This window comes from Echiichthys vipera, assembly GCF_963691815.1.
Source record: "Echiichthys vipera genome assembly, chromosome: 15".
Classification (NCBI taxonomy): Eukaryota; Metazoa; Chordata; class Actinopteri; order Perciformes; family Trachinidae; genus Echiichthys; species Echiichthys vipera.
In genome coordinates, this window is record NC_139840.1 from 27,374,895 (window position 1) to 27,386,754 (window position 11,860).

The 11,860-nt window shown below is 43.5% G+C and overlaps 1 protein-coding gene across 1 annotated transcript; it reads left to right on the forward strand.

Annotated features, from left to right (window-relative positions):
• Window positions 1-249: 249 nt before the first annotated feature.
• On the forward strand, window positions 250-1,408 carry ptf1a (pancreas associated transcription factor 1a; the record flags this gene model as incomplete). The annotated part of the gene is made up of 2 exons (XM_083927990.1): window positions 250-859; window positions 1,206-1,408. The coding sequence occupies 2 exons, from the start codon at window positions 250-252 to the stop codon at window positions 1,406-1,408; spliced, it is 813 nt and encodes a 270-aa protein (XP_083784116.1).
• Between the last annotated feature and the right edge of the window lie 10,452 nt (window positions 1,409-11,860).

Below are 11,860 nucleotides of genomic sequence, written 5' to 3' on the forward strand. Positions count from 1 at the left end.
GCAGGCGGGGCGTGGCGTTCTGGGGGATTATCTCGAGGTGCGCCTCGCGGACAGCGCTGTGATTGGTTGGCACTCCTGGCAAGCGGCACGCGACTGTGGATGTCGCTATAAAGAATCCTCGCGTGCCTGTTCTTCAACTTAAAGTAAGTGTTGACCGTGAGCAGCGAGCGCAGAGCAGCGAGTCGATAAAAGGAGCAACAGTGTTTCATTGTTATCGCGACAGCAGCAGAGAGACGCGGCGCGGCAGAGATGGACGGCGCGCTGGACCCCTTCTCTGGACTCGACTCATTCTCCTCCCCTCCTTATTTCGACGATGACGAGTTTTTCACCGACCAGTCCTCAAGAGACGGACACTTGGACACTGATGACTTTTTGGATGACGACGTGGACTTCCTCGCTAGTCACTTCCAAGACTATTACGGCAAAGACGGGGGCGGCGGCAGAGCGGCGCCTCACGATGGAGACTATGACATCGGCAACTTGTCCTTCTCCTCCTCCTCCTCCACTTTCTCCTACGGCTGCGCCGACAGCGCCTCGGACCTGTCCCCTCACGGCGGGCCGTTACTGAAGCGGAGGAGGCGGATGCGGTCTGACATGGAGATGCAGCATCTGCGGCAGGCGGCCAACGTCAGGGAGCGGCGGAGGATGCAGTCCATCAACGACGCGTTTGAGGGGCTCCGCTCCCACATCCCGACGCTGCCCTACGAGAAGAGACTGTCCAAAGTGGACACGCTGAGGCTCGCCATCGGCTATATCAACTTCCTCGCCGAGCTCGTGCAGTCTGACCTGCCCATCAGAAACTCCAGCAGCGAGACGCACGCGCAGCCCAAGAAGGTCATAATCTGTCACAGAGGAACAAGTAGGTCCATTTATGCACTCTATCTCTGATTTATGGCATGATCAACAGCTGTCTCTCTGCGCATCTCTGCCCTCCAAAGCACAAGTGCAGTAACTACAAAAGGTTTTAAAGGTTTATTGTCCCAGCAAATGAATATTTGGCACATTGATAATGGGATATGGGTTATTAGTTTGCCATTTAATATTTTTTATCCAAATCAGTCCTAACCTCCTATACTACTCCATACCATAAGTCCAGTTGTAGTGATTTCAGAGTTACTTTACTTGAGCTTTAGGGCAGATTCTCTTCTATGTTGAGGAGTCTGATGAATACAAACATTAATACTCTTTATCTTTTCTCTCTCCAGGGTCCCCCTCCCCCAGCGACCCGGACTACGGCCTGCCTCCCTTGGCCGGTCACTCTCTATCCTGGTCGGATGAAAAGCAACTCCGGGAGCAGAACATCATCCGCACCGCCAAAGTCTGGACACCGGAAGACCCCCGAAAACTACACAACAAAGCGGGCCTTACAGACATTGAAAACGAGCCTCCCTTCGGCCTGGTGGCCTGAACACAACCCCCAGAGTCCCGCTGCCCCGGTCCCTGTAAAAACGCACATTGTAAATGTGAAGACTATAAAGTGGATTATGTTAATGTTGATGCGCACTCGAAGGCGCATCGCAGATCTGTGAACACCATGTGAGCTCACTGTACATTTATATTGTATTCAATGTTGTAAATAGTTTTATCATGTTGATAATTTTATTTTTGTAATTCAGGCAACTGGCAATCATGTATTTATTTTTTTCACGAGTGATAATATATGTATTAATTTAATTGCAATGAATGAGAGACAAATATCTTTATATTGTTGTACAATGATTTATATTTATACTCAATCTGCAAATAAAAGCACTTCCTGCTCATTAAAAAATATTGTTTTCTTTATTTTGCTGATTGTATATGACTGCTGAAATATGAAATAAGAAGTCCTGCATTACATGTTTGTGAGCGAGCCTCCTTTACATGAAGCTGAACATTCATGATTGGAAAAAACAGTTGGACCTTTTTATAGTTACATTACAAAGATACAGAACAAAACATATCAGTGGGCACATCAATAAATACAAAAATAAACATAAAAACGAACTTCAAAATATGTAGACATTGGTGGTAGATTGCTGGTTTGGCAACTGACTGGTTTAAAAAGAAAAGAATAAAAACATTTTGCTAGCACCTACAACAGAACATTAATTGTATCCCACAGAAGTGTTCTCTCATTTCACACTGTGATCAGTAAGCAAAACAAAAACCATCACACAAAAAACAAAACAAACAAAAAAGAAGAACAGTAGACTACAAAACTGTCGTGGAATCCTCCCCTTCCAGAAACTCCATAAATGAGCCCCATGTCTCTACAAATGTGTTATATTTGCCTTAAATAGCATATGTGAGTTTTCAGATGCAAGAGAACGCAGTAGCCTCTCAACCCAGGTTTGGTCTGCGAACACACTTCCACCATAGTGCAACTTTATCTTTAGCTTCAAGAGACGGATTATGACCATCTTCTTAACTGCTAGGAAACCAAAACAAAATTCCAAAGCTTGGGACAGAGTTGAAGTTGTCCCTTAATAAATAGCCTCTTTCCAATATATATATATATATATAGTCAAATATATATTACAGGAAGGGAGCAGTTCAAAACCTGAGTCAGTCCAAGTGTTGGACTGGAGCTGGGTGTTATGATGTTGATGTAATTTCATTTCTGGATAACGATTTATACCACGATATAGCACGTTTTATGCCTAATATCATAAACAAATAGTCTATATAAAATAACAACATGTTAAAGTCAAATTTTTTTAATAAACTCGATCCATTCCGTTCCATCACAGAGCCCTGTGTTGTCCCTCTTAATAATCCCTGTCCATATCATGCTGCACATCTGACTGCAGGGACAGAACAGAAGCATCAGGCCTCACAAACAGAACCCTCTTCTCATTCTGAGGATGGTGCTGTGAGGAGAGCCAGCAACACATGGAGCTGCTTTAAGTCTGTTTGAGTGAGAAGAAGAAGAGGAAGCTGACAGTTAACCCAACTCATACAGCCCAATATTGGGACATAAATATGCAAATGAGATGCTAATGAGGAGACACTGTATACCCACAACAGCTGAAGGTGTTTAAAGCGCACGCGGGCGTGCAGCAGTATGGTGGGAAGCTGTTGAATGCGGCTCTGTGCTGCCAGGTGCTGCCGGGACAAATTTTCCCGTGGTAGCGGCATCCCTCCAACATGTGTACCCACGCACGGCCTCCTCTGGGCCGCCCCCACACCACCACCAACACACTGCCGCATATATGGACCCTGTGGCCCCCAAAAGCTGCAAACAGGAGGCTGAGGCGACACGCAAAGCACTGCTGCAGGGCCGTTTTAGGATGGGCAAAGTTTGGATTTTTAAAAACCTCCGGCAGCACCACAGGTGGGCTACAGCTCGGATTTATATTCCTCATCACCAGCATCTGATGACTTTTACGCCTTTGAAAGACAACATCTGGATATTTAATGTTCTTGGGATGGGATGTTATTCTGCTTTTTTTAACCTCAAGGTTCGTGGAACTCCAACTCTCTCTCTTAAAAACTGTGGGTTTTTTTTAGACTGTGAGGGAGGTTTTTACAGAGACTGACATTTTTGGTGCTGGCTACACACGACATAAGAAGCAGCAACGATTGAATTGTATTGTTGGTCAGGTCAAACCGTCGATTGGTAAAAGCAGGAAAAACAACGTAGAAAACTGGAGGAGCTGACCAAACTGTTTGTGTCTGTCTCTCTTTCTCTCCCCCTCTCTCTCTCCCTCTCTCTCCCTCTCTCTCCCCCTCTCCCACTCTCTCTCTCTCTCTCTCTCTCTCCCTCTCTCTCTCTCTCTCTCTCTCTCTCTCTCTCTCTCTCCTCTCTCTCTCAGCAGACTCTACAGGTCCTCTGTGATTCCGGGCCCCTCCTCAAGCGCGACAGGAGCATGTAATCCGATTACAGCTATTGGAAAGTCAAATGTTAGCGAGTCAATGCTGGGCAGCTTCATCTCTTTGGCAGGAGGTTCGGTTCCACTTTGATTGTGCGGCCTTAAAACAGTGGTAGCATTGTACTTTCTCGCACCTTAACGCTTTTGTGCCGTTGATGGTTTTTTTAGTGTGCGCAGCGCAGAGCGCCTCTCAACGTCCTTTGGTGCGGCCGCAGCCAAGCGGAAGGGACAGGCTGAAATACTCCCGGCTATCTTGTCACTCCGGCTACGGGCTTGGCAAGGCTTAAAAGGACACGAGCCCTTTAGTGTGTGACAGGGTTTATTTCCTTCAGTTCTGAGCGGGCCCTGACATATAGAGGTCCACGCCAAGCGGTAATTTGGTTGAGAAAGACTCGGCGCTGAGCTCAAAGGCCGCTGATTCACCACACAGAGCGACAGTAGATGCTGAGAGCTGTACACACAGCACACTACTGATCCACAGAGTGTGGGAAATATGGCATCATATGCTCTTATATCATATTATATATCATATAGTTGCTGAGATTTATCTCAGCATTCTTATAATAAAACGAACAACACAGAATAAGAAATAGCCACGGTTCATGAAATGAAGAAACAGAAAAGAAAAGGTCAGATAGGATGTCTCGAATTTCGGAATTCTAAAGAAACGTCTTCCACAAAAAGAAACTCTTCATGTGTTTTTCGCCATCACTTCATCAGTCAGTTTACAGTAAGTGTTTCAGTGGATTTATTAAATGGGTTATTTACTGAAGAACTCCACTATTCTCATTCTTTAACACCGTATTGATTCTATATTTCAGATCCGCGGCGTCATTTACAGGATCATGATGCGTTCATTAAAATAAATAAGTTATTGAAGTTCAAATCCTCAGGTTCAGATACAGCGAATAGTACATTTACTCATGTTTAACGGACACTTTGGTATTGATACTGTAACGTTTTCCCTGATGGATGTCTATTTCCCTTCAAACAAACAATGCTCCGACATAGAAATAATATGACATCAAAGAAACGACTTTCTGTAGAAACGTAAATCGATTAATATAATTCATCTCCAGTTGAATTTCTTTGAGAGCTCAGATGATACTTATCTAATAAAGTATACATTCATATTACAAAACATGTCATGTGTTAATTAGGTTAACTCGGTTACTTTAACTCTTAAATTTTAATGTGTGTACGATTCAGTCCTGAAGATCACTCGATGTCTTGATGGGTGTAAAATGCAGAGATTGGCGCTTTTACGCACCGGTGGCGGTGAATATGTGTAACGGTTTGGTTATCAAATCCCTTTTAAGCCCGCATGTCAGAGACGACTATAACAACAGCCACAAATCGGCTTGATTTTTCAGATGATCTCGCTTCGGGAATGCAGCCCTCTGGAGTCATTCTTAACACCTCTGACTCTTGACATGGCATCTGTGTGCCAGCTGGGAGGCCGACCTGCCCAGACTCTCAGCTCCGTGCCGTGCGGGACCCCTAACGCTCAGGTCTTCTTTGCGGGGTGTCTGTTCTGAGCCGCTGGGTAACCAACCCGTGTCGCAAGTGACAGAGCAGGAAGCAGAAGGAGATGTGGGGCAGGGAGGGGAGTTAGCTGGGACCGTTCTCCCTTTCCCGTGCGCTCTTTTCTTTCAGACGTGACCTTCCAATCTAAATTGCATCTTTATGAGCGCGTCCTTGTCCTGCTGGAACAGATCGGTCTCCGCCGTGTTCTCCGGGGGATGCACCTGGTAGCTCAAACTTTGTCTCTTTTCATGTCCTTACGCCCGAGTCCCTGGACAGCAGCTGCCTAAAAGCAAGCAAAGAGAGAGGCCCTTGCAGTGTCTTCGAGACGTGTTGGCACCGTTTTCCACGTCTTTAATGTTCCATCAGCCTTTGTCCAGTACACAATATGGCAACTGTAAAGCATGTGACGTTTTGCAATAATAAAACACATTTTCAATGATGTGACACCGGGCTGAAAGCGCAGCGCGGGCCAGCCAGGCTAAACGTGTCCCTGCGTTTGTTTTGTGCGCCCCCAGCCAATTAACAGCGAGCTCTTTTCGCCGCGCCTTGATAAGCCAATTAAATTTATGTCTTGTATTTTTTTCAAGGAGAGAAAGGAGGTGTATTTGGTGTGTTCTCCTCCTCGGAACGGAGACTTTCTTGCCATCACCTGGTGCTCCACAAGAGAGCAAACTGGTGCCCCCGGAACCATACGGCTCTCACCATCCTTCTCCATTGTTTCCCGCGTTGATCACTCATTACCAGGATTTAACACATCCTCCATTCGCTGTGTTTTGTGTCATATTTTTATCCGCAAGATTAAGCAGATGCTACGATTGTGAAATCCAAACTGTAGGGCTACTCAAGGCTGAAAGAGAGACAGGCACTCGGTTGCGAGCGAGGGAGAGAAAAAAAGCTTTGGGCACATCTTCAGAGGAATAAAACATTTAGGAGCCATAAACAGACTTCAACCTGCTCTATTTCAGCCTTTGTGTTGTTTGTGAATAATTAATGTTAATAGGGACAGGTTTGTATACTTTGAATGCAGGACCACAGGTGCGGAGTGACAGGATGAATAACCGGCCCTGATTTTTGCCAAAGCTCGAGGGCTCTTGTCCAGGGTCTCCAAGCTGATGGAAAATATTGTCATCTCTTTGATTCGCAGCATTACTTTCACTGAGAACAAAGCCGGGTGATGAAAAGCTTATGTTGGACTGAAACAGGCGATGACGGTGGCCGCTTCAGACTCCTGAAAGAAAGAGAAAGGGGGCGAGTCAATGGCCATGCGCGCTTCTGGTTTTGTGCGCAAGTGCTCCATCTAACTCAAATAAAGGAGCCTTTCCAACTTTTAAAGGGCCACTTTTTTGCCTTTAATAAAGGCTGGACGGCTGTAGCCATTAAGCATATGGTAAGGCGCTGGTCTTTTGTCCCCGTGAAGCCCTTGAGATACTAACGTGTGTTCTTTCCGGGATATTTAACTTCCAAAAAGCTCCAACTTTATGCGCCGGCAACAAGTGGCTCCGGGGCGCACGAGTAGCTGTCCCCATTGAGCAAACCAGGGTGACTAAAGAGTACTAGGCAAAATAATGAGTGGGTACATAATCCGAGGAGGAGTTTATTTCTTTATGACACGCACTCTCGTACATTATAGGGAGATTAGTTTATAGTTTTTAACTTGGAAATTGATGCGTTATTTTGGATATGTTCCAAATTACTACTCTTTTGGCGCATGGATATCCATGGTAACGTATGGACAGACTGGCACTGGGCATGGGGTAAATTATAACTCTTAATTAAACTAAGATCAATGAGTCATAAATTTGACTATTGGGCCACCCCTCATGATAAATGGTGTTTTGTCAAAATCATGTGTCAAATGGAACTGCAGTGTACACATGGAAGGCTAAGAAAAAGAATAAGTTACATTTAAATTATACCAAGGACATATAGGATTTTACCATCTTATAAAATTACATTCTCACTAGGAACTCTGATTTCGGCTGCAGTGCATTCATGCGTAAAAGCTGATGGCATGTTTCCAGTTTCGTCTTGTTGCGTAATGGTGCGTCTGCTGCGCGCTGGGATACTGCACCTACACCAGAGACACGCTGTGCGCCCTATCAACAAACACGACAAGGTCTTTGTCCCGCGCGTGACTTGAAGAGGAGCCCGTAAATACGGAGCGACACGTTAACATTTTTACAATATAAATTCAACATCAGCATTTTACCGACTCTTCCATGTAAGAGTTCAGAAGTAAAATGTGAAGAGACGGCTTCCCTGTATGAAAGCTGCAAATGCGTAATCTTCAGCACACAGCAGGTGGAAAACATTTTCACCACAACACACTGGAATACAAATCAAACAGATACAGGGTGTTATAAGAGTGTGTTGTATCGGAAGTAAAACCAAGATGTGTCTCAGTCTGGTATCGATATGTTGACGAGGAATATTTTTGTACAAAAAATAAAATAACAAATCCGACTTGTTGTTGAAGTTGGCTTTGGTCTGATTAGAAAACTTGTCCGTTTTATGAGTTTTTAAAATAGTTTTCCATCTTTTCAATTAAGGCCTTCAGCTCTGTGATCTCCAGAAGAAAAAACTCACCCTTCGTTATTCTGACCTTATGAAATGACTTAATGCCCGTACCGATAAAGTGTGTGTGTGTGTGTGTGTGTGTGTGTGTGTGTGTGTGTGTGTGTGTGTGTGTGTGTGTATGTGTGTGTGTGTGTGTGTGTGTGTGTGTGTGTGTGTGTGTGTGTGTGTGTGTGTGTATGTGTGTGTGTGTGTGTGTGTGTGTGTGTGTGTGTGTGTGTGTGGTGTCGTGTGACGGAGCCAGCTGGCCGCCTCTGGCCTCTGAAAACCCCCCTGGTGGACGGAACACGGCGGGCTGACCTCCGCGCCGGAGGACGGGAGATGCGCCTTTGAATGAATTAGCCATAAAGACGTCTCGCTATGATCATTGTTGCGGCTGAAAGCAGAGTGGATATGAGAGGCATTGTGCACAGCTTTTGCGTGCCCCATCATGAAATATTACAGTCTATTCATGAGGGAGCTCCATTGAAAAATATGGAAATGAAGCAGACTGGGCTGACTCCAGAGCGGATTTTTTAAGGCAGAAGACAAAAGGCAATAAATACATAAATATAATAAATAAGAAGGTAACCACGTGTTGCATTTTTAAGGGCAACAGAAATGATCTCAGGCTTTCAGCAGTAGTTCGTGCACTGTTGAATGTATTGGAGAAAAGCTCTACCTCCGCGTTGACAAATGACCAATTTTCTTTTTTTTTTAACTCTGTAAAAAAAATCCCTGAATAACTCAACAAAAAGTGATAAATTACAAATATGCAAATTTCAGTCACGGCCGTTTGTACGTGTGCGTCTCCATCCATCTCCCACATTCTGCGCTGCTGATCCCCGTCGTGCGCTAGAGGACACTCAACCCGTTTAGACCGGGGCTCTTTTGTCCGACTTCAGCCTCCAGGGAAGCGAAAGTTTCTCTTTTTTTAGTCTGTTATACCCCCGCCCAGCCCCTGCTCTGTCAGTTGCCAGGATTCAGATGTGTAAAAGCATGCATCATTTTTCACCAGCTCTCCGTTTTGATATTGACAAAAGCGGCTGCTATGAAACAGCCTCTCCGCTTGTTCGCCTGCTTGAACTTCACTGATGTCCGACTGCTCTCTTTTCCTCGTCTGAACGCGGCGCAGCGGGGATGGATTTGCAAGACAAATGCAGCTGTGTGTGTGTGAGGGAGTCAAGTGGCACAAAAAGGCCGTTTCAGTCAGCCGATGGGATGGAGAAAGTCAGCATTATGCGGACGTCAAATCAATCAAAAACAAAAGCCCGCATGCAGAAAATACTGCGTTTTATGGTGGTTAAATGGCAGCTTGTTTTGTCAAATTGGGAAGACTGCAAAGCAAACTGTTGTTGGTGTAAGGGAGATGGTTGGAAATGGTCGAAATACTTGAAGGACCTGCAGATATCCCACTTTATCACCACTTGACTTGAGAAAACTGAGAAGGTGTAGTTTGAGTTGTTTTTTGTTGTTGCAAGCAGCTAAACTCAAAGTAAGTTTTTTGGTCTTTTGTCTTAAAATTGCCTTTGAAAATATATTTCAGTGTTGTATTCTGCCAGCACTGGTCTGCTCATTGAAAGCAATGTGGGGTTGAGTGTCTCAGTGACTTTCACATGGTTCAACCCGCAGGATGACAGACAGGCTGCTCTCTCACCGGTGCAAACAATGTAAATGTCCACGAGTCTGTTGTGTATGAGGCTTCCCAACACGACCATTCTAACTTAAGTTCATACAGACTGCTATTATTGTAATATTTCAGTGTCCTCTTTTAAATCACTTCTTAAAACTCTTCTTTACAGACTGTGATGTCGTCTTTTATCCTCTTTTTATCTTTCTTTGCAAGCACCTTAAGCTAATAACAGTTTCCTGTGTCCTTTATTAATGATGCTCCTTCTTTCTATACAATGACATGTAAATATGGTTATGTTGTACCCTACTGGATTTCACTATTATTATTATCATTTGTTTTGTTTATACTGTATTATGTGTATTTTGATTTGCGCTGTCAAAGCATTTTGTTAACTGCTGTTTTTAAAGGTGCTATACAAATAAAGTTAGGATTATTATTATTATTTGATACTTTCATTCAAATTATTATAATATGTAATATTTTTGTCCACCGCTAACTACAATTTACCTAAATGACATCAAAAGTGTAAGTGTAAAGCTGCTCCATAGACAATGAGTGGAGACTAATTGTGTGTGTTATCTTTGTTCTGTAGTATTATAATATGCTCAGAACATTCCTGTGGGTGAACATCTTTCTCACTTCTAATTTTTCCAAGTCTTTGAGCAGTTCCAGGATTTCTACATGACACCCTCACAAATTAGGGCTCTGGTTTTTGGATTTGGGAGAAAGTTGGTTATGTTTACTTATATTTTTTGACTGCCTTAAACCATATGAATACAATAAATGAATGTTGAAAATGTGCACAGTTCCCCTTTAACACTTTAGTCAGACTACAAAATCCATCATTTTAGACTCACTGCAAATGCACTTGATTAAACTTGTTTTAGTGAAAATGGAAAAGTACAGCATTTCCTTCTGAACTGATGCCCTTAAGATAAGAGAGATTCATACAATGTAAAACTGTGCTTACTGACAGTATAAAGAAGAGAAATAACAGATGTTGTGGCTGTCCTTAGATGAATAAATACCCGTTTAACAGTTCCTTCCTCTCTCCCTGCAGCTGATCCCTGCCCGGCTGTGCTGTAAGTCAGAGCCTTCAGTGGCTGGTGGCCAGTGCTGACTGGGAAAGCTTCCAGCCTCAGAGGGACCGTGATTAACCCAGGAGCGGTCAAACTCGGCAGGAAGCCCTCCACAACCAGCCACCGCTATTTATCCACTTTCCAATGAAACCAATTACTTTTACAGCGAGCCTCGGTGCCGACACTATATGTGTTGTTCTAGCAGACCAATAGAGTTAGGCTGTGAAAGGAGAGGCAGACGTGAAGTAGGAAACCCTCCTGAGCTGCTTCAACAGGCTGTAAAATATACCTAAAGTCAGTATCCATGGAGACTCCCTGATGTATGAGAGCAGCCTAAAGGACACACAAAGCTCTCTATAAAACTTTTTATTGCTATTTTTATTGCTCATCTTCTAATATCACAGCAGTTTGATAGTTGTAAACTTTGCCTAGTTGTTACCAAAGATGAATAAAATATTTATACACCATATATTATTACATTGTGCTTACTTTTAATTTTTACATCATGCTAATAGAACAATGGAATTAGCTCACCTTCGATTGAATCCATGTTTTTCTGTGCTTTTACTAGTAATTTATTCATTTTTTTTCTTTCTATCTGAAGAGTTTCTAGAGCATGCTGTAATTTACACTTTTTCACAATGTGTTTCCCTTCCTTCCTTTTTTTATGGAAAGGTGAACCCTGACTGTGAATTCTGTCTGCATTACTGTTGTCAAAGTGCATGCAGCTAAAGATACAGATTTATTTGGATAGCACATATACAGTATTTGAAATCTGTAATGTAACACTCTTCATTTCAGCCTTAAAGTGTAATTCATTTTTTGTGTGTATCAACTATTAACAGAGTTATTCCGGGGAGTTGCTCACAGCCGGAAGTGGCTAACACATTCAAACATTTTTTTTTTAATACTGCTGAAAATAACACTAAACCTCTGCAGCAGCATGAGAAGAGTCCCTACACAGAATACAAAGCACCAACGGGCTCCTTCATTTTGGATTGACTTTAATCCACTTGAATGGACTTTACTATGAGAGGAGCTGTTACAGGGGCCAGTAGGTAAGTCTTTAAAATACTCTTTTAATAAACTCTGGGTTCCCAGAGCTAATCAGTGTTAGCTATGTTTGGCTGCTAGCGACTCTACTGGATTTCTCTGTTAACAGTTGTCTCGATGGCTTATTTGATGACTGCATTTGCTGAAAAAGACCACGGGAC